The sequence below is a fragment of the Giraffa tippelskirchi genome, chromosome 5 (assembly GCF_054371585.1).
Source record: "Giraffa tippelskirchi isolate mGirTip1 chromosome 5, T2T-mGirTip1v1.2.pri, whole genome shotgun sequence".
NCBI classification, from domain to species: domain Eukaryota; kingdom Metazoa; phylum Chordata; class Mammalia; order Artiodactyla; family Giraffidae; genus Giraffa; species Giraffa tippelskirchi.
The window spans coordinates 174,734,740-174,756,042 of record NC_137279.1 but is presented as its reverse complement, the minus strand read 5'-3'; the positions used below and the strand labels follow the sequence as shown (position 1 = coordinate 174,756,042).

Here is a 21,303-nt window from a genome sequence, read left to right as displayed (position 1 = left end):
AGACTCCAGCCCCCAGCAGGCCACACGGCCGGGCTTTGGCGGCCTGAGTGGCTAGTGCCGACGCACTACCCGCTGGGAGCGGTAGTTCCGCCCGACCGCTGGCGTCACGCCCCTGTCCCAGTACTGAGCGGTTTTCTGGCCAGAGCCTGCTCCAGTGCCAGGGCGGAGAAGCTGTTTCTTCGGCTCTAAGTCTTATTGGGTATCGCAGAACGGGAAGGGGCGGCGCTGCCATGGCCGAGAAGGAAATAAAAGTGAAAGCCTATGGCGACGGGAAAGTGTCACCATTAGGAAGAATTCGCTGTGAACCTGTTCTGTACGAGAGGCTAAACCATGTGATAGCCGTCAACCAGGAAGCTAGACTACCTAGAATCCGGAGGAATGGGGGAACTGGCTAGCGTGGACTCCTGCAGGTCTCCTTTTGTTTTCAAATAAACGCGCAAATTGCCCGATGGTGTTTCCTTTGACAGACTGTGAAATGGAGGCCCAGAGAAGGGAAGGGACTTGCTCAAGGTCACAAAGCCCACAAATAAAAGTTAAAGCAGAGAGAGACAGGAGGACTAATCTAACGTACGGGTCACCATGAAGGCTCTTATCACACTTTACATGAAAATAAAAGTCTTGCCCCTTGTTTTATTTCTTAACAAAATTTCCAGGTACCGCCAAAGAGAATGAAGTGGAACATTTTCCCCCTTAAGTAGTATTAGTTCAGTACCTTAATGAGCTGGGAGATATGCCCAGGCTATCCTAGAAACCTCTTTTTTATGCAAAATAAAAAGATGAGTTCTAGGGACTTTCCTGGTGAGCCACTGGCTAAGACTGCACTCTAAGTGCAGGGGGTTCCAATTCGATCCCTGGTCGGGGAACTAGATCCCACATGCTGCAACTAAGACTCTGTGCAGCCAAATAAATATTTTTTAAAAAGAAAAAATGAGTTCCAGAGATGGCAAGCAATTTGGCCAAGTCATACTTGGCCTAGACTCCAAATCTCCTACCTTCCTCCACCACTATCACTCAGTAATTGCACTCTACCTTCCCGAACTCTGCGGGGCAGATTTTGCTGGCTGGGAAACCTGGACTAGAAAGGAAAGGATCATTTAGGTATCCTACAGACTTCAAAAGCCAGTTTCTACCAGAACTATTTTTACAGAAAACCCAAGGTGGGAACTAGTTAGCGCTGGTCAAGTTTCCACCCGGACTCATTTTTTTCCCTCTCATCTCTCAGGAAGTGAGGTGGACTATTTAGTCTCACTTGCCGGAAGTCTTTTTTCCAGAGTCCCGAGCTCTTCTTGCAGTTTAGGTTTCTACTTCGTATGTGACGCTGGCAAGTGAGTAGCCGGGCTGTTGCCACAGGTGCAGGTTGGGAAAAGTGGTGGGGCACCAAGGCTTTAGTGTAAATTGAAGCCGCGGGCACTGTTGAACAAAATTTCCCGGGGATCTCTGCGTCCAGACTTCATCCCTTTTCTACTGATGTCGGCTCTAAGACTTGGAGTTTGTAACTCTTATCTGGCGCAGTGGAAGTATTGAGCATTTTCACCCAAATTGAGTGGATTAACTCGTAGGTCTTTCTCCTTAATCTCACCCGTTGCCATCCCGGGCTTTAGCCTATCACATTTTTGCTTTAATACCCTTGAGTTGGAAGGCACATGTCACAGTGTCTAGGGAGTTCGGAAGGTTGAGGGAGCATGTAGATTTTTGAAATTCCTTAGAAAGGTGATTTTGAACAAACTTGAGTCGGTTGGTCCTGCAGGTATGTGTGTTTGGGAGTCAGGAGGTGTGTGTGTTTGTGTAGTCACTCAGTTGTGTCCGACTCTTTGTGATCCCATGCACGTAAGCTGCCAGTTTCCTCTGTCCATGGAATTCTCCAGGCAAGAATACTGGAGTGGGTTGCCATTCCCTTCCCCAGGGGATCTTCCTGACCTAGAAATCAAACCTGGGTCTCCTGCACTGCAGGCAGATTCTTTACCATCTGAGCCACAGGGAAGCCCATATTACCTAATTGACCCAGGATAACTTAACTCCCTACTTGCTTCCATATATGGAGAGATAGCCATTGACAGTCTTGGTATACAGAATTTCTTGACCCAGCCCTAATATCTGTGATCAAGAAATTAGTTCACTGTTTTGTTTTTTTCCCCAATAGGCGAGAAGTAGATTTACTAATAAAGGAATCTTTTGAGAGATGCAAGGGGTCTCTGCCAAGGTGTTTTGTTTTTTTTTTATCTGTGTTAGATCTTAGATGTGGCTCCTTGCGGCTGGAGAGCCTAGTTGCTTTGCATGTGGGATCTTAGTTCCTCCACAGGGCTCAAAACACGTCCCCTGCATTGGGAGACTGCAGACTCTCAACCACTGGACCACCAGGGAAGTCCCCAAGTTTTTAAATTAAGCAGCAACTGTGGGTTTTGGATTTTAGACACTTTTGTTTTTCTGTTTAATACTGGGACTCATGTAAACATGACAGATTTGGGTTCATAGTATTCTCATTCAGCCACTTACTGGTTGCTTACATTTTGTAAGGTGGGAATAATAGCTAGTTTGGTTGTTTTTTTTTTTTTTTAGTGCCTGCTTTGTGTTAGGGACAGTGCTCAGCTTTTTACATCTATTAACTTACTTAATTTTTATAGCGACCCTATGTAGTTATTATAAGCCTTAGGTTAGTGAACTGCACTATAGTCAGGTTAAATAATTTGTCCAAAATCACAACTAATACATGGTAGAGCCAGAATTCCAGCCCAGGTCATTTGACTCCAAAATCTGCACTCTAACTTAAAAGGTTATTAATACCACTCAGCACCAAGTTGATGAGGTGATTGTATTAAATAAATAAGGTAGTGCATATAAAACACATAGTTATAATGCCTGGTTCACAGCTAGTTGTATTGATTGATATTATCGTTACTTTTAAGCTATAAACTCCTAAGCCCCAAAATAACTAACTAAGGGGAAAAAAAGAAAGCAGACAAGCTATGACTTCCAATGTTAAAGATAAGAAAGCTGGCACTTCAAGGAAGGAATTTATCCAAGGTCACACAGTTGGGAAATGATAGAGGCATCTGTAAAATTCTAGATACATTGTCTCTGCATTACTCTTCTTTATACCCAACAGCAAAAACATTAATGACTGTTTCCAAAGGAAACTGTTATATGGAAGAAATTCCCCCAAATTCCTATTTTTAAAAATTATGTATGAAGTGAAGAAAATTAAATGACATCTTATTTTGTACACAGCAGCATGCTTCTGATTCAGACCCTCCACTTAGCTGTAAAAATGCATTAATCAGAACTGTGTGGCATCTTTCTAAGCAAGACTTTCAATGGGACCCAGTATGCTTCACTTCATCCGGAAGTTTTCTCAAGCATCTTCAAAGGTTGGTTTATTCAGCAAATATTTGAGCACTACTTTCCAAGCACTGCTTCACTGGACAATAGTAGTAAAATAAAGAAGACAAAAATCCTTATCTTCATATTCTAGTTGATCTGGGTAAGAGTAAAATACAAATAAGTGAAATATTTAATATGTCAAAGTGAAATATTTAGTATGTCAACTGGTAAGTGCTATGGAGAACTACAGAGCAGGGAAGGGGAATAGGGACAGTAGACTTAAGTACTGCTTTTATAAATAGGGTGGTCAGAGTGAGGCAATGAGCGGTGCAGGTACCTCAGGGAAGAACATTCTAGACAAAAAGGAGAAAAAACAGTTCTCAAGATGGAATCATGCCTAGCAATTTTGAGTAACTACCAATATTCTTTAAATAGCTCTTTTGTTTTCTTTAATCCAGTATTTTCTGAGTTATAGTTGATCTGTGTAACTATTGAAGTATGGAATCTACTCACTAAAGAACAGAATCAGCAGAAGAGGTTATTGCTTTGGCCATGTGCCATAACGGCACTGGGGATTTTAAGGCAAAGGAAAAAAAAAATATATGGTCCAAGCCCTCAGGTCTACTGAAACAGACAAGTGAACATGTGATTTTAATTCACTGTGAGAGTTACGATAGGAGTGTGCATAGGGTACTTACTTATAGCAGAACTAAATCAGACTGGAGAAAGCCTCCAGCTGAGTTTTGAAAGGTAAGTTCCCTAGAGAGGAAAATGGTAATCTAAAATTCTAGGCAGAGACTTGTAGAAAGGCATGAAGCTATGAAAAGTATGCAGTGTCTAAAGCTTAATTTTCTTTACATAAAACAGAATTGCCACAGTAATTAGTGCAGCTTCTTTTTCAGTTTATAAATAGAAGAGGCAGTTTAGAATGCCAAAAGCTAAAGACCTAGTTTTTACCTGTTCCTCCAGATATTTCTTTAATGGGATAATATTGTGGTAGGGCAAAACATATCACAGTTTCTATTCGGTAGTAGCTTCTTTTGCATGTTGTATAGCTATTTAATAGTCTTTGCAGCAATAATATCACCCTATATACCAACCTTTGACATGCTAACAGCACATGGTTTGTGGTTTGTTTTTATATTGTTTCATATTGTGACTAAAACACTTGGTGATTTTCTTTTTTAAGTCTGTTTTGTTGTCTTCTGGTTCTATTTTCCCTATAGATGCTGAAGTACGCTTCCACAGTCAGACCAGGAGCCAGCAGGAGAATAGAAACACTTTCTCACAAGACATGTCTTCAGCAGAACTTTCCCCCTTTGTTTCCAAGGCTTTGGCTTTTCTCATCCTTTCCAGCATGTGTGAGCAAGACACAGTATTATCATACTTCCCTATGCAGTTTTAAGAAGAAGCAAGAGCAAGCAGTGCTTCCACCAAGGCCACCACGAACCATCAGTTTCCTGCCTGACAGCCCAAAACCAGCATTATACATAACTCTGGCAGGACTAGTCCCCTTCGTTGCTCCACCACTGGTCATGGTGATGACAAAGACTTATATTCCCATCTTAGCTTTTACTCAGCTGGCTTATGGAGCCAGTTTCCTTTCTTTCTTAGGAGGGATCAGGTGGGGTTTTGCTCTGCCAGAAGGTAGTCCAGCCAAACCTGACTTCCTCAATTTAGCTAATAGTGTAGCTCCTGTTGTGTTTTCATGGTTTGCTTTCTTTATTTCTGAAAGACTCAGTGAAGCTATAGTCACAGTAATAATAGGTTTGGGGATAGCATTACACACCGAACTTTTTCTCTTGCCGCATTATCCCAATTGGTTCAAAGCCCTGAGGATAGTAGTCACTTTAGTGGCCTTTTTTTCATTTGTAATCACTTTACTAGTGAAAGATTTTTATCCAGAGAAAGGACCCAAGAGACTTGGGCAAGTAAAATAAATATAAAACTACTCTATAGATAATGTTAGCATGTTGGTTAGAAGCCTTGTGTTTTGCAGTCATCTTTTTCTACCTCTCCTGTTTAGCTTTTTCCCAGGAAAGGTGATATTTTCTTTACAAACGATTTTTCATTTGTAGAAATCTTTATCTAATAGAAATCACTGAGGAGCAGCTTGAAAACCCTTAAGTAAAATTCTCTTTCAGTCTTTTTATGAGTTATAGTCATCCACTTAAAATTTTCAATGTTTTAATTGTTTTGAAAAATGTAAATAAAAAAACATGAAAAACACTGTGCTAGAGCTTTACAGTCATTGAAAACAGACACACATACATTCTCAGAGGAAAACTTCATGAGTGTCTGAAAATAACGGGTGGTTCTAGTGTGGAGTTTTCATTGCAGTTGCCCCTGGAAATTGCATTTCCAAGCTTATTTTACCTGGCATAACCTAGTTATTTGAACTGAAAGAATCTGTGGCTTTAAAAGTCAGTGGGAAACACTGTCACAAGGGCAACCTCTGTTCAAAGAAAAGCGGGACATATTTTCTGGTTTTATCAGGATATTTGGCAGAGTATAGACAGAACTTGATTTATGCACCTAACATTCTAGATTCCTATGTAATATTGTTCTTTATAGCATCGGACTTTACTTTCACCACCACAAACATCCACAACTGAGTGTTGTTTCCGCTTTGGCCCTGCCGCTTCATTCTTTGTGGAGCTATTAACAATTGCCTTCTGCTCTTCCCCAGTAGCATACTGGACACCTTCCTACCTGGGAGACTCATCTTCCAGTGTCATATCTTTTTGCCTTTTTGTACTGTTCACAGGGTTGTTAAAGTACCAGACCCACCTTAACTGTCTGCTGAGAAACCTGTGAGTCAAGATGCAACAGTTAGACCTGGATATGGAACAACTGACTGGTTCAAAATTGGGAAAGGAGTATGACAAGGCTATATATTGTCACACTGCTTATTGAACTTGCATGCAGAGTATATCATGCAAAACGCTAGGCTGCATGAATCACATGCTGGAATCAAAGACTGCCAAGAGAAATACCATCAACCTAAGATAGCAGATGATAACACTCTAATGGCAGAAAATGAAGAGGACCTAAAAAGCCTCTAGATGAGGGTCAAAGAGGAGAGTTAAAAAGCTGCCTTGAAACTTTCAACAGTCAAAAAACTAAGATCATGGCATCCAGTCCTATAACTTCATGACAAATAGAAGGGAAAAATGTAGAAGCAGTGAAAGATTTTATTTTCTTGGGCTCCAAAATCACTGTGGACAGCGACTGCAGGCAAACCCAGGTCTCCTGCATTGCAGGCAGATTCTTTACCAGCTGAGCTACAAGGGAAGCTCAGATGTGAGTTGGACCATAAAGAAGGCTGAGTGCCAAAGAATTGATGATTTTGAATTATGATGCTGGAGAAGGCTCTTGAGAGTCCCTTGGACTGTAAGGAGATCAAACCATCAATCATAAGGGAAATCAACCTTGAATATTCATTGGAAGGATTGATGCTGAATCTCCAATACTTTGGTCACCTGATGCAAAGAGCCGACTCACCGGAAGAGACCCTGATGCTGGGAAAGATTGAAGGCAAAAGGAGAAGAGGCAGCAGAGGATAATATAATAAGATAGCATCACTGACTCAATAGACATGAATTTGAGCAAACTCTAGGAGATGGTGGAGGACAGAGGAGCCTAGCTTGCTGCAGTCCATGGGGTTGCAAAGAGTTGGACACAAGTTAGCAACTGAACAAGGACAAGTAAATACAACTTATCTCCAAACATAACACCAACTGGGAAAAAGATACTTAATAAAGTGACCAGCAAGATCCCCTGGAGAAGGGCATGGCAACCCACTCCAGTATTCGTGCCTGAAAAATCCCACAGACAGAGGAGCCTGGTGGGCTAGAGTCCACTGGGTCACAAAGAGTCAGACACTACTGACATGACTTAGCATGCACGCATGCACAAACTAGGGAAAGTCAATCTGGAGTCACTTTTATAGTGTTCTATCTAGTTTTGCAAGTCAACTCATAACAGGCTTTTTAAAACAGCAAAAACAATACCTTGGATTCTAACTTGAAAACCTAGTCTTTTAACCTTTGTATCTCTCTGTTAGTCACTCAGTCGTGTCCAACTCTTTGCGACCCCATGGACTGTATGGACTGAAGCCTGCCAGGCTCTGTCCATGGGATTCTCTAGGAAGAATACTGGAGCAGGTTGCCTACCTTTGTATAAGTATTCAAATATTAGGTAAGAAATTTCATAAGTATATATATATAATTTCCACTTTAGTAATTCTTGCTGTAGAAAGATCATAATCTACAGTAGTAATTTGTTAACTTTTTTGTGTGTTCAAGTCCCAATCCACAACATCTCATAATGTGACCTTACTTGGAGACAGGGGTCTTTACAGACGTAATAAGGTTAAAGTGAGATTATAAGGGTAGATTGTAATGTAATATTACTGGTGTTCTTATAACAAGGGAAAATTTAGAGATAAACATGTATACAGAGAGAATACCAGTGAACTTGAAGATCTACTTGCCAAGGAGAAGCCTTGAAGAGATCTCTCCTTCTTAGCCCTCTGAAGGAACTAACTCCACCAACACCTTGATTTCAGATTTCAGGCATCCAAAACTGAGACAATAAATTTCTGCAGTACTTTGTTAAATGAAACAGTCCTAGCAAACATATAATACTATGGAGCTAGAGCTTGTTCTGATCACTGGGAAGCTTACCAGTTAAAGCCTGAGGCTAAAATCACCAAACGATCCTTTATTAATGTAGAGAAAAGTTTACAACAGCCTGATAACTGAAGGTAAGAAAGCTCATACACTTCAGAAGATCTTTTCAGATTCTACTCAGATTGTTTCAGTGAGGAAAATTACTTCTTTGCTTCTAAACTGCATGAGTACTACACGGACTTAGAACTTTTCTCTGATCTCAATCTCTCATAATACAGGCAAGTCACATGTTCAAGCTAACTGACCCCTTATTTTTTTTCACCCACATCATACTGCCTGCAGGATCTTAGCTCTCATCCAGCTATCAATCCCACGCCCCCTGCAGTGGAAGTGTGGAGTCCTAACTACTGGACCTTGAGGGATTTCTCTACAATGTGTATGATTTTTAAGTACACTGGACAGAATATTTAGAAGTATATTGAATTGATAAATATTTTGCGGGAAGATCAGGTTAATCAGTTCAGTTCAGTCACTCAGTCGTGTCCGACTCTGCGACCCCACGAATCACAGCACGCCAGGCCTCCCTGTCCATCACCAACTCCCAGAGTCCACCCAAACCCATGTCCACTGAGTCAGTGATGCCATCCAATGATCTCATCCTCTGTCATCCACTTCTCCTCCTGCCTTCAATCTTTCCCAGCATCAGGGTCTTTTCAAATGAGTCAGCTGTTCCCATCAGGTGGAGTTGATGTATTGGAGTTTCAGCTTCAACATCAGTCCTTCCAATGAACACCCAGGACTGATCCCCTTTAGGATGGACTGGCTGGATCTCCTTGCAGTCCAAGGGACTCTCAAGAGTCTTCTCCAACACCATAGTTCAAAGGTATCAATTCTTCGGTGCTCAGCTTTCTTTATAGTCCGACTCTCACATCCATACATGACCACTGGAAAAAGCATAGCCTTGATGAGATGGACCTTTGTTGACAAACTAATGTCTCTGCTTCTTAATATGCTGTCTAGGCTGGTCATAACTTCCGTTCCAAGGAGTAAGCGTCTTTTAATTTCATGGCTGCAATCACCATCTGCAGTGATTTTGGAATCCCAAAAAATAAAGTCAGCCACTGTTTCCACTGTTTCCCCATCTATTTGCCATGAAGTGATGGGACCACATGCCATGATCTTAGTTTTCTGAATGTTGAGCTTTAAGCCAACTTTTTCACTCTCCTCTTTCACTTTCATCGAGAGGCTCTTTAGTTTTTTTCACTTTCTGCCATAAAGGTGGTGTCATCTGCATATCTGAGGTTACTGTTATTTCTCCCAGCAGTCTTGATTCCAGCTTGTGCTTCATCCAGCCCAGCGTTTCTCATGATGTCCTCTGCATATAAGTTAAATAAGCAGGGTGACAATATTCAGCCTTGACGTACTCCTTTTCCTATTTGGAACCAGTCTGTTGTTCCATGTCCAGTTCTAACTGTTGCTTTCTGACCTGCATACAGGTTTCTCAAGAGGCAGGTCAAGTGGTCTGGTATTCCCATCTCTTTCCTAATCTTCCACAATTTATTGTGATCCACGCAGTCAAAGGCTTTGGCATAGTCAATAAAGCAGAAGTAGATGATTTTCTGGAACTCTCATGCTTTTTTGATGATTCAGCGGATGTTGGCAATTTGATCTCTGGTTCCTCTGCCTCTTCTAAATCCAGCTTGAACATCTGGAAGTTCACGGTTCACGTATTGCTAAAGCCTGTCTTGGAGAATTTTGAGCATTACTTTACTAGCGTGTGAGAAGAGTGCAATTGTGCGGTAGTTTGAGCATTCTTTGGCATTCCCTTTCTTTTGGATTGTAATGAAAACTGACCTTTTCCAGTCCTGTGGCCACTGCAGAGGTTTCCAAATTTGCTGGCGTATTGAGTGCAGCACTTTCACAGCATCCTTTTTAGGATTTGAAATAGCTCAACTGGAATTCCATCACCTCCACTAGCTTTGTTTGTAGTGATGCTTCCTAAGGCCCACTTGACTTCACATTCCAGGATGTCTGGCTCTAGGTGAGTGATCACACTATCGTGATTATCTGGGTTATGAAGATCTTTTGTACAGTTCTTCTGTGTATTCTTGCCACCTCTTCTTAATATCTTCTGCTCCTGTTAGGTCCATACCATTTCTGTCCTTTATTGAGCCCGTCTTTGCATGAAATGTTCCCTTGGTATCTCTAATTTTCTTGAGAAGACCTCTAGTCTTTCCCATTCTATTGTTTTCCTCTATTTCTTTGCACTGATCACTGAGGAAGGCTTTCTTATCTCTCCTTGCTATTCTTTGGAACTCTGCATTCAGATGCTTATATCTTTCCTATTCTCCTTTGCTTTTCGCTTCTCTTCTTTTCACAGCTATTTGTAAGGGCTTCCCTGGTGGCTCAGAGGTTAAAGTGTTTGCCTGCAATGTGGGAGACATGGGTTCGATCCCTGGGTTGGGAAGACCCCTGGAGAAGGAAATGGCAACCCATTCCAGTATTCTTGCCTGGATAATCCCATGGACGGAGGAGCCTGGTGGCTACAGTCCACAGGGTCGCAAAGAGTCGGACATGACTGAGCGACTTCACTTTCCTCAGACAGACATTTTGCCTTTTTGCATTTCTTTTTCTTGGGGATGGTCTTGATCCCTGTCTCCTGTACAATGTCATGAACCTCTGTCCATAGTTCTTCAGGCACTCGTCTATCAGATCTAGTCCCTTAAATCTATTTCTCACTTCTACTATATAATAAGGGATTTGATTTAGGTCATACCTGAATGGTCTAGTGGTTGACTGAAACCACAGTCACAGACAACTAGCCAATCTGATCACACGGACCACAAGTTAGCCTTGTCTAACTCAGTGAAACTAAGCCATGCTGTATGGGGCCACCCAAGACGGACAGGTCATGGTGGAGAAGTCTGACAGAATGTGGTCCACTGGAGAAGGGAATGCCAAACCACTTCAGTATTCTTGCCTTGAGAACCCCATGAACAGTATGAAAAGGCAAGAAGATAGGACACTGAAAGATGAACTCCCCAGGTCAGTAGGTGCCCAATATGCTACTGGAGATCAGTGGAGAAATAACTCCAGAAAGAGTGCAGGGATGGAGCCAAAGCAAAAACAACACCCAGTTGTGGATGTGACTAGTGGTAGAAGCAAGGTCCGATGCTGTAAAGAGCAATATTGCATAGGAACCTGGAATGTTAGGTCCATGAATCAAGGCAAATTGGAAGAGGTCAAACAGGAGATGGCAAGAGTGAACATCAACATTCTAGGAATCAGCAAACTAAAATGGACTGGAATGGGCAAATTTAACTCAGATGACCATTATATCTACTGACCATTATATCTACTACTGTGAGCAGGAATCCCTTAGAAGAAATGGAATAGCCATCATAGTCAACAAAAGGGTCTGAAATGCAGTACTTGGATGCAATCTCAAAAACGACAGAATGGGGACTTCCCTGGTGGTCCAGTGATTAAGACTCTGTGCTTCCAACGCCAGGGGCGCAGGATCGATCCTTGGTCAGGAAACTAAGATCCCACATGTTGCATGGAGCAGCCAACAAATAAATAATTAAAAAACAAAAAACCCCCAAAAAAACATGACAGAATGATCTCTGTTCGTTTCCAAGGCAAGCCATTCAATATCATGGTAATCCAAGTCTATGCCCTGACCAGTAATGCTGAAGAAGCTAAAGTTGAACGGTTCTATGAAGACCTACAAGACCTTCCAGACCTATCACCCAAAGAAGATTTTCATTTTAGGGGACTGGAATGCAAAAGTACGAAGTCAAGAAACACCTGGAGTAACAGGCAAATTTGGCTTTGGAGTACAGGATGAAGCAGGGCAAAGGCTGATAGAGTTTTGCCAAGAGAACGCACTGGTCATAGCAAACACCCTCTTCTAACAACACAAGGGAAGACTCTACACATGGACATCACCAGATGGCCAACACTGAAATCAGATTGATTATATTCTTTGCAGCCAAAGATGGAGAAGCTCTATATAGTCAGCAAAAACAAGACCGGGAGCTGACTGTGGCTCAGATCATGAACTCCTTATTGCCAAATTTAGACTTATCATGTTAATAGTTGCTCAGAAAAAAATTAAATGTGAAACTAAATGTGCAGATCCCTAAAGATGAAACACTAAAATTCGTGGGCGATCCTTGTAATCCAAGAATGCTGCTAATAAACTAAGTTGATGAGTAATACAAGGAAAAGCAAAAAACAAAAAAAAATCAAAACACTTTATTAGTACATTCTTTTTAAAACAATCTGTCATTTCCTAGGAAATAAGTTTATTTACAATTACTTATTTTCAGGCGTCATCTGGATCTATTTAAGCCCAAACACTGATTGTCTTGACTACATTTCCATCATAGCAGTACAAAATGCCTCCCTTCATACTGCCATTTTAGGCTGGTACCAGGCAATAATGAAAATTAACTGATAGGAAAATTTGTAAATCTCTTTTGAACACATTCTCAACTAGAAATATTAAAGGCACATGAGTTACAGCTTAGTTTATACATTATCTTGATACTTCATTCCTTGACATTTTACACATCCCAGTCAGCCATCTGTGACCCTTCAGACTTTCAGGATACGTGAAAGAATGGGACACAGAGCTTTCTGTCTGCACTACATAAGCTTTTCTTAAAAGATGCATATGATTAAATTGTGAAGTATCCTTGTGGATCAATCCAATATTTCGGACCTGAGTCTTTAATGCTTACCAAAGGTTTTCTATCTAAATAAGCCACCGATGCCTATAATATACTAACGGACTTTCATAAAGAAAAGGGGAAATCAGGGATATACAAATCAAATCCTGGAACAGCTAGGTAAACCTAAATGTATAAGACCTTTAATGTATATGGCTCCAACTGACTAGTAGAAATAAAAGTGATGATCATGTACACAAAATCTTTGTCTCAGAAATAGGGAACACTTCTTTAGAATGCTTCTTTGAGAAAGTAAGTTTTGAGAAGCAGTTTTGGATCAGAAGCTTTTACATTTATGAGTTAGTGTCTATAAAAAGTTGTACAGGGACCTACAATTCCATCTTCTCCAAGCCAGGCTGCAGCTTTGTACTAAGTTGATACTTAGGCTTGCCCAAGTATGAGTATGCTTCATAAAGCTTGGTAATCTAATAAATTCCCTCTTCCCGAAGCTAAACATATTTTTGGAAAAAGGTGCATATAACCAGCTGGCCTCTATCACCCATTACATCATCCTATTGCAATAAAGGACTGTCACTAAGAATCTTCTATTAATTTCTCACTTGCATTCCAGCATCAAAACAAAAACATAAGTGAACAAGAGCTTTTTTTATGCTGTTATCAACAGGCAAAAATTTATATAAATAGCTAGATATTTACAACATGTCCCTCCCAGTATACCTGCTGCCAATAAAATGTTTGGGGTTAGTGAAAACTAGGAATAAAACAGAAGTAGGAAATTGTCTCATTGGCTTCTCTATAAGTTAAACTATGGCCATGGAAAATTGTACTCTGAGCTGAATCATGAATGTATAGACATCTTTAAACTGTCTCATTAGATATTCTTACATCACACAATGGTCATGTTATAGCTTAAACTGAACTGGAGAAGCCGCTAAAGGGACTATTTGCCAAGAAGCTTCTGGCAAATTCTTTTTACAAATAGGACTCTACTCCTAACTGGACAATTCTAGAGCATAAACAGCATCTGTTGATCAGCTTGGCAAATTTGTGAGAATTCTTTATTAATTTAGGATATATTCCACTATCACTTCTCACTCAAATTCTTTTAAAAAAATTCTTTAGTCATTTTTCTACCAAATTCACAGAAAACAGAAAGGGTCCTATCACCAAATACAAGTGTGATTTGCAAAAGGTGAGATCCTGCATTTTCAAAATGTTTCTTTTGCTGTCTTAATGCTTTCTATTTCATAGTACAGCAACACCTCCTTCACAACGACTGGTAATCATGTTGCCAATTTCTGTCCATGTATCTGAATGAGGGTTATAAACTTCAACTGAGTCCAAGGTACCTGGAGCCAAGAAATCATGGCTGGAAGATCGACCTCCAGAAACATAGAGAAGCCCGTTGACTGCCACAACACACATGCCTGCTCTAGGCACCTTCATTGAGGCAACTTCAACCCACTTTTCCTGGATAAAAGAAAAAAGAAGTTTGCAGTGTTATAACATGGTAACACAGAAAAGTGCTGAGAAATCAGATACTCTGGTTCTTTTTACATGTTTAAATTTCAAACTTGCAACCTAGTCTAGTCATATAAGTATATAGAATATTTTAAATTGAAATTTTTAGTAGGTATAGACAAAGTAGTAAATTTAGAGGAAAATAATGAAAAATGTATCTGTGATTAATTATAAACTATGATCACCAAGAGATAATCTAGAAATTCTATATAGGTAAGAATTCAGAGAAACTAGTTCTACGAAATACAAGTAGGTAATTCAAACACACACCACACAAGCCCACAAAGTTCAAAGGAGAAGAAAGCTTACAGAAGGGCTTTTTTGCATCTTTAATATAATAGGCCTCATAAATCTCCAAGAGAACAAGAAACAACGCTGGCCAAATTTATTTTAACATGGAATCTTTTTTTTCAAGGACATCTAGTACAGTTAGTGAAATGTAAAACATATTTTCAGAAAGATAGTATAGATCAGGGATTGGAAACTAGGGCCTATTTTTGTAAGCCTACAAACTAAGAATGATCTTTCCATACTAAAAGGTTATTAAAAATATATACATGCCAAAAGAAGAGATTGCATGTAGCTCCCAAGGCCTAAAACATTTACTATCCAGTCTTTTAACAGAAAGTTTGCTAACTCTTGGCATACATCATTCATTGAAGAAATTTCCATAAGCTGCCATAGACAAAATGACAAAGTCCAACTCCAGGGAAAATGTTTATACCCGAAAACAGGAGAGCTAAAAAAGGTCCTGAGAAATAATCAAGAGAGAAAAGAAAATGTTTCCAGATTTAAAAAATAATAATAATAATTTGAAAATAAAGCATATGATGAACAAAATTTATACAATCATAAAAAATGAAGAGAGATTATTCATCAATGCTAGAGAGTGAACTTCTTGAGGCAACTTGATGAGTCAGACACGAATGAGCGACTGAAAAACAACAAATCCATATTTCACAAAATATGTTCCCTGAAATACTTTTTCCCCTAAGATGTTTCACAAACAAAAGTAGGGGCTGTGTGGTCACTTAAATGTGAGAGATTTAGCATAGATTCATGAAATCCCTTATTTTAATAAACTGTGTAAAGAAGCCCTATAGTAAAGAAATTTATTTAACTTTATTTAATCCAACTTTCCCTAAGTATAGTTGACCAGGGAAACTTATGCTACCTACTTCCTATTATCAATGCAGGGATTTCCCTGGTGGTCCAGTGGTTAAGACTCCATGCTGCCACTGCAGGGGGCACAGGTTTGAACCCTGGTGGAGGAACTGAGGATCCTGCATGCCAGGTGGCAGTGGCCAAAAAAAAAGCCAAAAAAAAAAAAAGCGAAAAAATAGTATTCCATGGAAATTAACTTGGAAAAAAATTTTCTAACCTATAAGTCTATGACATAACACACCTTGTGCTTACATTATTCCAGCATTTAACAAATTGTAATGCAATTGTTTGTCTGTTTATTTCTTTATATTTCCCACTAGAATGTTGGTTTCTTGAGAGCTGGGGTATTATATATCTAGGTTGCCTTTGCTTCTCCAGGTCTTTACATATTTGTGAATGAATAAATGGACTAAAGAACAAATGCATGATAGAACGAACAGTTGATTCACAACCTACTCTTACCTACTTTCCCTTTTTTTCCCTTGTAGCATAATTACATCAAGCAAGTAACTGAAGGCATGAGAGAATATCGGGGTGCTCATATAGTCAGTAATAGGATAGGTAATGTACAGAGATGCAAGTGGAGAAGACGGCTGGTATGGTAGGGAGACTTGTTTCAGTGAACAAATAAGTAAATATATTGAGAATAACAGGAGCCAAGTTTTAACTGATGTGATTATGATGTGATATGTGTATGTGGTCAGTCATGTCTAACTCTGCAACTCCATGGACTGTGGCCCACCAGGTTCTTCTGTCCATGGAATTTTCCAGGCAAGAATACTGGAGTAGGTTGCTGTTTCCTTCTCCAGGGGATCTTCCTGACCCAGGGATCAAACCCATGTGTCTTGCGTCTCCTGCGTTGGCAGGCAGGTTCTTTACCACTGCACCACCTGGGAGGCCCTTTTAACTGAGAGAGAAGGTATTTACAATCATGGAAAGGGGGAAGGCCCCTTTCTTTCATGGAAAGAATCAGGTATGCTGAAATTGGTGCCAACATTATGAACTCATGGTTTTATAACATATATGCACAGATATGGAAATACCTATAAATGAGTATTTGTGTGAATTCATACACACATACACACATATACATTTGCTGTTTATATTTAGCTGTTTACTGAGAATGCCTAGAAGCAGCAGCTATACTCCAGTAGCAATGAATATTCTGAGAGCTAATCTTGCTTTCCAAATACTGTTCTTCACTAAGAAAAACTAAAGGTTCTTGGAGAAATGACTGATTTCAGGATCAGAGAAGTATAATCTTTCTTATACTTGAAATATTTTAGTATGCCAGATAGTAAAGAAATGCTCAAAAGGATAGAATCAGAAGGGACCTCTACTTTCAGTCATGATAGAGTAACTGTTACCAAACGTGCCCTCCTACCATAAAGAATTAGAAAACTTGACAAACTATACCAAATAAAGTTCTCAGATGATGGACAACAGGCAATGAAAAACTGTGATTCAGAAAAAGAAAGAAACAGCTCCATAGCTGTCCAGGCTTTTTGCCTGGAGGGCTTTCTGAACAGCAGTACAGAGAAGGGAATCCCAAGCAGAGCATGACAGTCAGCTGATTCATGAGACAGAAATCAGAGTGTAGAGAGGCTGATGCAGTTGAGATTTGTAAGGAAGAGTGCCAGAGGACAGAGGTTCCCTTGAGTCTGGGTGAATACTCCTAATCTTTGCATGTATAAAATGAGACTCTATGAAAGAAAATAAAATAAAACAACAAAAAAGTAAAAATAAAAAAATTTTTAAAGAGAAGAAAACAAAGGGGAAAGAAAATTTAAAAATGAGACTCCGTAAGAATAATCAAGTAACAACAAATGGGAAGATGTGACATAATGAGACATATATTTGGTCTGCAGTTCTTAACACAGAACTCCTAAGTCCCTTGGAATTTCCTTGGTGACAGGAATGTCTTCCTCCCTAAAAAGGCAACACTTGTAGGATCCTGTATGACATCAACATAGGGGCCTCTTACCAGAAAGATCAAACCGAGATTAGAAGCTTAGAATTTAGTCCCATACCCTGTCATCCTTGGAATAGAGAGGGTCTGGAGGTTGAAACTGATCATGCCTATGTGATGAAGCCTCCATAAAAATCCCTAAACTATGAGGTCTGGAGCACTTCTGGTGTGGTGACCATATCCACATGCCAGGTAAGTGATACCCCCAAATCCCACTGGGGCAGAAACCTGTAAGACCCTCCTGGATCTTGCCCTATACTTCTTCATCTGGTTATTCATTTATATCCTTTATAATCATACAGAATATAAAAATTCTATTCTATTGTTCTATATTTACAGTAATATAGAATATCCTTTATAATAAACTGGAAAACAGTTAAGTAAAGTGTTTCCCAGAGTTCTGTGAGCCATTGTAGCAAATTATTGAACCTGAGGAAGGGATCACAGGAACTCTCAATTTGTAAGCAAGTCAGTGGTTAATATGAAGACCTACTACTTGAGACTGGTGTCTAAAGTGAGGGCAGTCTTGTGGTACTGAGCCTGTAACCTGTGGGATAGTTAGTGTCAGAAATGAATTGACTTTATGATGCCATTTGGTGTCCACAGAGAATCGGAGAAGAATTTGGTGTGAAAAACCCACATGTTTGGTGTAAAAATACAGAGAGCAAAGAAACAGTTTTCCTTTACAGGAACTCCTGTAAGCTTAACAATTCTCAGAGCTCACACAAGGCTGGATGATATTCTAGCTCTGATCAGACAATATGAAGAAACCTTTTGGACAGCTAGGACAAACAGGAGAGAGTCAAGAAGAGCCATGCTTCAGTGGTAGGGCTAAACTATTCCTAAAGGACCTAGACCTTCTAGACCTTCCCTACAAAGCTTAAAAACAAGTTCAAAATATCAATCTGATTTGCAAATAACTGCCTATCAAAACTAAACACAACACTTCTTACGTGAAGAAAGCAAAATCCAAATACTCAACTATGTAACATTTATAATGTCCAACATTCAATCAGTTACTAGAAACGTGGAAAAGCAAAAAAAAAGAAAAAAGAAAAAAAAAATATGACTGAAACCAGGAAGAAAAATTTCAACAGATACAGGTTCAAAATGTCAAATTAATAGAATTAGCAGATAAGTACTTTAATACAGACATTATAAATACATTCAAGGATATAAAAGAAAACATGAAAATGACAAGGAGAGAAATGGAAGACACTTAAAAAATAACCAAAATATCTTCTAGAGCTAAAAAATACAATACCTGAAACGAAAATTTTCCTACATAGAATTAGACACTGCAAATTAAAAGTTTAGACATTGCAGAAAGTTAATAGACTTGAAGACACAGCAAGAAAAACTATCAAAACTGAAGCACAGAGCACAAAATTTCAATTACGCAGGATGAATAAGTTCTAGCAATTTAATGTATATACCATAGTGACTATAGTTAATAATATTATACTGTATACTTGAAATTTACTAAAAGGGCATTGACCTCATGCCTCATGCATTGGGAACATGGAGTCTTAACCACTGGACTGCCAGGGAAGTCACCAAGAAGGCAGACCTTAAGAGCTCCCAACACATACAGACACAAAAAAGGAAAAGGGATCTATGTGAGTTGATAGGTATGTTAATTACTTGGATTGTGGTAATCATTTCACAAGTATACATATAGCAAAACGTCACATGATACACCTTAAAAAATCATACACTGTTTGCAAATTAACCTGGAAAATCTGGAAAATGAAAACCAAGAAAAACAAACTGAAATACAGAGAGAAAAAGGAGGGGAAAAATTAACAGGCCTCAGTGACCTATGGGACAATAAATATCAAATGGTTTTACATGGACATTGCTTAAATCCCAGAAAGAGAGCAGGAGAATATTTGAAGAAATAAGGCTGGTTTCAATTTGATGGAAGCTATAATTCTACAGATTCAAGAAGTTCAATGAATTTCAAGCAAGTTAAATACCAAAATCCTATATGATATATCAAATTACTGGAAATCCTTAAGAAAGAGAAAAAATCTTAAAAACTGTCAAAGAAAAAAGAGACGTTACATATATGGGAGAACAAGATTGACTACCGACTTCCCATCAGAAACAATGCAAGAACTAACACAGCACTGTAAATCAACTATACTCCAATAAAAATTTTTAAAAAAAGAAACAATGTGAGAAGACAAGTAAACAACAATATTAAATGATGAGGGTGAGGGGAAGAACAACCTAAAATTCTATACTCAGCAAAATATCTCTCAGAAATGATGGTAGACAGGAAGAACCCTGGAGGAAGAAATGGCAACCTGTTCTAGTATTCTTGCTTGGGACATCCCATGGACAGACAAGCCTGACGGGCTACAGTCCATGGGGTTGTAAATAGGTAGACACGACTGAGCAACTGAGCACATATTAACAGCTACTGGAGCCCAGAACCACAACTTACTGAAGCCCTCGGCCCTAGAGCCCGTGCTCCTCAACAAGAGAAGCAACCTGAATGAGAAGCCCATGCACTGCAACTGGAGAGTAACCCCTACTTTCTGTCATTAGAGAAAAGTCTGCACAGCAACAAAGACCGGATACAGCCAATAAATAAATAAATAAATAGCTTAAAAAAATATGGTGAAAAAAATTTTTTAAATGAAAGCTTAGAGAATCATTGCCAGCAGACCAGCACAAAAATAAATACTAAAGGCAGTTCTTCAGGCTAAGAGAAAATGCTATAAGATAGAAACTTAATTCTATACAATGAACAGAACTAGAAATGGTAGTTATGAATGCATAATTATGAAATATTTTCTCATTAAAATTTATCTTAAATATAATTAACTGTTTAAATAAATATAACAACAACATACTGTGGGGTTTATTACATACATAGAAGTAAAATCAATACAACAATAGCACAAATGATGGAAGAGGAAAATATAAGTATGTATTTGTAAGTTTCTTACATTAAAAGTGAAGTGGCATGATATTTTTTAATGTAGATGTAATACCTTAAAATGCCTATTATATATAACGTAAACTCAAAAGCAACAATTAAGAAAAAAGGTGAAGACATATAGTTAATTGGACTAAAGAGATAAAATGGAATACTAAAACAATCAACATAAAGACAGAAAAGAGGAAAAAAAAAAAAGGATGGACTGTATAAACAGAAAAACAGCAAAGAGTCTAAAAACCAATCCCACATATATAATTACATTATATATAAATAGTAAAAATTCTAAAGACCCTACTTAGAAGTCAGAGACTTTCAAACTGTACAGAAAAACAGACCACAGCTATCTTACAAAACATGTAGTTTTTAAAGACACAGATTTAAAGGAGAAGGAAAAAAAGATACACAATGCACATACTAATCAAAAGATAGCTTGGCTACATTAGTATCAAGACAAAGTAGACTTCAGAGAAAAGGATATTATCATAGAAAAAGAAAAACATTTCAAGGCTATAAAAAGATCAACTCATCAAGGAGACGTAATAATAAATGTATATACACTTATAACAGAGATTAAAAATATGAGAAGCAAAATCTAACAGGAATGGAAGGAGAACAGGCAAGTCCATAATTACAGATAGAGATTAAAAGTCGCTTGCTCCTTGGAAGAAAAGCTGTGACAAACTTAGTGTATTAAAAAGCAGAGACATCACTTTGCCAGCAAAGGTCCATCTAGTCAAAGCTGTTTTTTTTCAGTAGTAATAAACAGATGTGCGCACTGGATCATAAAGAAGGCTGAGTGCTGAAGAGCTGATGCTTTTGAATAGTGGTGCTGGAGAAGACTCTTGAGAGTCCCTTAGACAGCAGGAGATCAAACCAGTCAATCCTAAAGGAAATCAATCCTGAATATTAACTGGAAGGACTGATGTGGAAGCTGAAGCTCCAATACTTTGGCCACCTGATGCGGAGAGCCGATTCACTGGAAAAGACCCTGATGCTGGGAATTATTGAGGGCAGGAGGAGAAGGAGCAACAGAGGATGAGATGGTTG

The 21,303-nt window shown here is 39.0% G+C and overlaps 2 protein-coding genes across 13 annotated transcripts in view; one reads left to right on the top strand and one right to left on the bottom strand.

Annotated features, from left to right (window-relative positions):
* IPP (intracisternal A particle-promoted polypeptide) overlaps positions 1 to 21,303 on the bottom strand; it is a 75,605-nt gene that overhangs the window by 32,967 nt on the left and 21,335 nt on the right. For 6 of the 10 annotated variants that reach the window (XM_081488615.1, XM_081488608.1, XM_081488614.1 and 3 more), the window contains one exon: positions 12,198 to 14,119. In XM_081488615.1, coding sequence (XP_081344741.1) covers positions 13,895 to 14,119 — 225 coding nt within the window. In that variant the 3' untranslated portion in view covers positions 12,198 to 13,894. Of the gene's footprint in view, positions 1 to 3,053; positions 3,475 to 12,197; positions 14,120 to 21,303 lie in introns of those variants that run through there. The other 4 variants (XM_081488610.1, XM_081488609.1, XM_081488611.1 and 1 more) reach the window with 3 other exon arrangements.
* On the top strand, positions 239 to 5,547 carry TMEM69 (transmembrane protein 69). 3 transcript variants are annotated; one of them, XM_081488626.1, is made up of 3 exons: positions 239 to 410; positions 3,226 to 3,365; positions 4,545 to 5,547. In XM_081488626.1, exons 2-3 carry the CDS (start codon positions 3,312 to 3,314, stop codon positions 5,256 to 5,258), a joined length of 768 nt encoding a protein of 255 aa, XP_081344752.1. In that variant the 5' UTR covers positions 239 to 410; positions 3,226 to 3,311; the 3' UTR covers positions 5,259 to 5,547. The 3 variants fall into 3 exon arrangements, with proteins under 3 accessions (XP_081344752.1, XP_081344751.1, XP_081344750.1); XM_081488625.1 differs by lacking the exon at positions 239 to 410 and adding an exon at positions 1,267 to 1,325 and having other exon boundaries at positions 3,229 to 3,365; XM_081488624.1 differs by lacking the exon at positions 239 to 410 and adding an exon at positions 1,267 to 1,325.